Here is a 1,359-nt window from a genome sequence, read left to right as displayed (position 1 = left end):
AAACACAGATATCAGTTTTAAGTTTCATAAAGTCAGAACTATAACTGTCTTATTCACTGCTGTTTTCTTGGTATCCTAGAACAATAGCTAATACAGGTGCTCAAAGATGTCTCTGGAATAAAATAAATATATGAGCCAGTTGTGAGACAAAACTAACTGTTGCGGAATTATTTATCAGATTGGGCAAGGATACTCAAAAATCAGCAGATTTTATAAAGTTTAGTGACTGAATTTACAAGTATTTAATCTATCAGCTTCCTTCTCTCTCCTCTGTAATAATAAACAAATAAAAATAAGCAATCATTTACTATAGCAGGTTCTGTTACACTGGTCTTTACCATATCATAATTCAACATTCAACTTTCAATTGAAAAACAAGTTTTCAATCGAAAAATAGGTAAAAGTTTACTATATATTTGCTACCTGTTAAGATTTCGAGTGTCCTATTATGGAAAAAAGAGCTCTGGTGGTATGTTGTTGTGGTTGTGGTTAGGTGCCATTAAGTCATCTGCGACTCATAGCGACCCTATGCACAGCAGAATGAAAGAGCACCCAGTCCTGCGCCAGCTCCGCAATCCCTGCTATACTTGAGCTCATCATAGCAGCCACTGTGTCAATCCATCTCGTCATCCCCTCTGGGTTCTCTTTCCTTGGCTTTCCTGGCTAGGGGGGGTGGGGTCTGGGTCGCTCCCCTTACCTGGATGCCTGGATGCTGCTCTGCTCTGTCCTCCCCCTGGCTTCTCTGGTGGTATAGTGAGTAAGATATGTGGCTGCTAACCAGAAGGTACACTGTTTAAACCTACCAGCTGCTCCATGGGAGGAAAATGAGGAAATCTACTTCTGTAAAGATATACAGCCTTGGAAACCCAATGGGGGTTGCTATGAGTTGGAATTAACTGAACAGTCATGGCGGTATTATGGAAAAGTTCAAGACTGAATCTAGCACCGAGTTGCATTTATTTCATGACATTTACTTCATCCTGTGGTAATTAGAGTAGAAATAATTTTTATATCATCATACTACTTACATGAAAGTGCAGTATAATTGTCCAAATTAGGCCAAGAATAATGGATGGGTTTCCATCTATAATATCAGTAACATGAATATTTATTAGCTTGATCTGGAAAAGAAGAAATGTAGGTTAAAAGGAAAAAATATTTCACAGCATTTATCTCTCCTATGAGTTTTCATGTGAAATCCATACTCACCGATCTTTTTTTTAGGAATGTCAGAGCATGTTCTATGTTGATTCTACACTGGAAAGTATTAGATCCTTTATTTCGAGGCTATAAAATTCAAACAAAATATATCATTCAGCAATATAGCATACAATTTTTAAAGCAATGAAAAGTTTCTTG

General features: G+C 37.2%; 1 protein-coding gene across 1 annotated transcript in view; it reads right to left on the bottom strand.

The window, feature by feature from the left end:
* The window catches only part of SYNE2 (spectrin repeat containing nuclear envelope protein 2), a 285,164-nt gene that overhangs the window by 281,995 nt on the left and 1,810 nt on the right, over positions 1-1,359 (bottom strand). The window contains exons 3-4 of the mRNA XM_042781144.1: positions 1,210-1,287; positions 1,029-1,121 (exon numbers count right to left, since the gene is read on the bottom strand). Of these exons, the coding sequence (XP_042637078.1) occupies positions 1,029-1,121; positions 1,210-1,287 (171 nt within the window). The remainder of the gene's footprint in view (positions 1-1,028; positions 1,122-1,209; positions 1,288-1,359) is intronic.

This window comes from Orycteropus afer, unplaced genomic scaffold (genome assembly GCF_000298275.1).
Source record: "Orycteropus afer afer isolate SDZICR_OR568_19922 unplaced genomic scaffold, OryAfe1.0 scaffold00088, whole genome shotgun sequence".
Classification (NCBI taxonomy): domain Eukaryota; kingdom Metazoa; phylum Chordata; class Mammalia; order Tubulidentata; family Orycteropodidae; genus Orycteropus; species Orycteropus afer.
The sequence above is the reverse complement of the archived record's forward strand: the minus strand, read 5'-3'. Positions and strand labels throughout refer to the sequence as shown.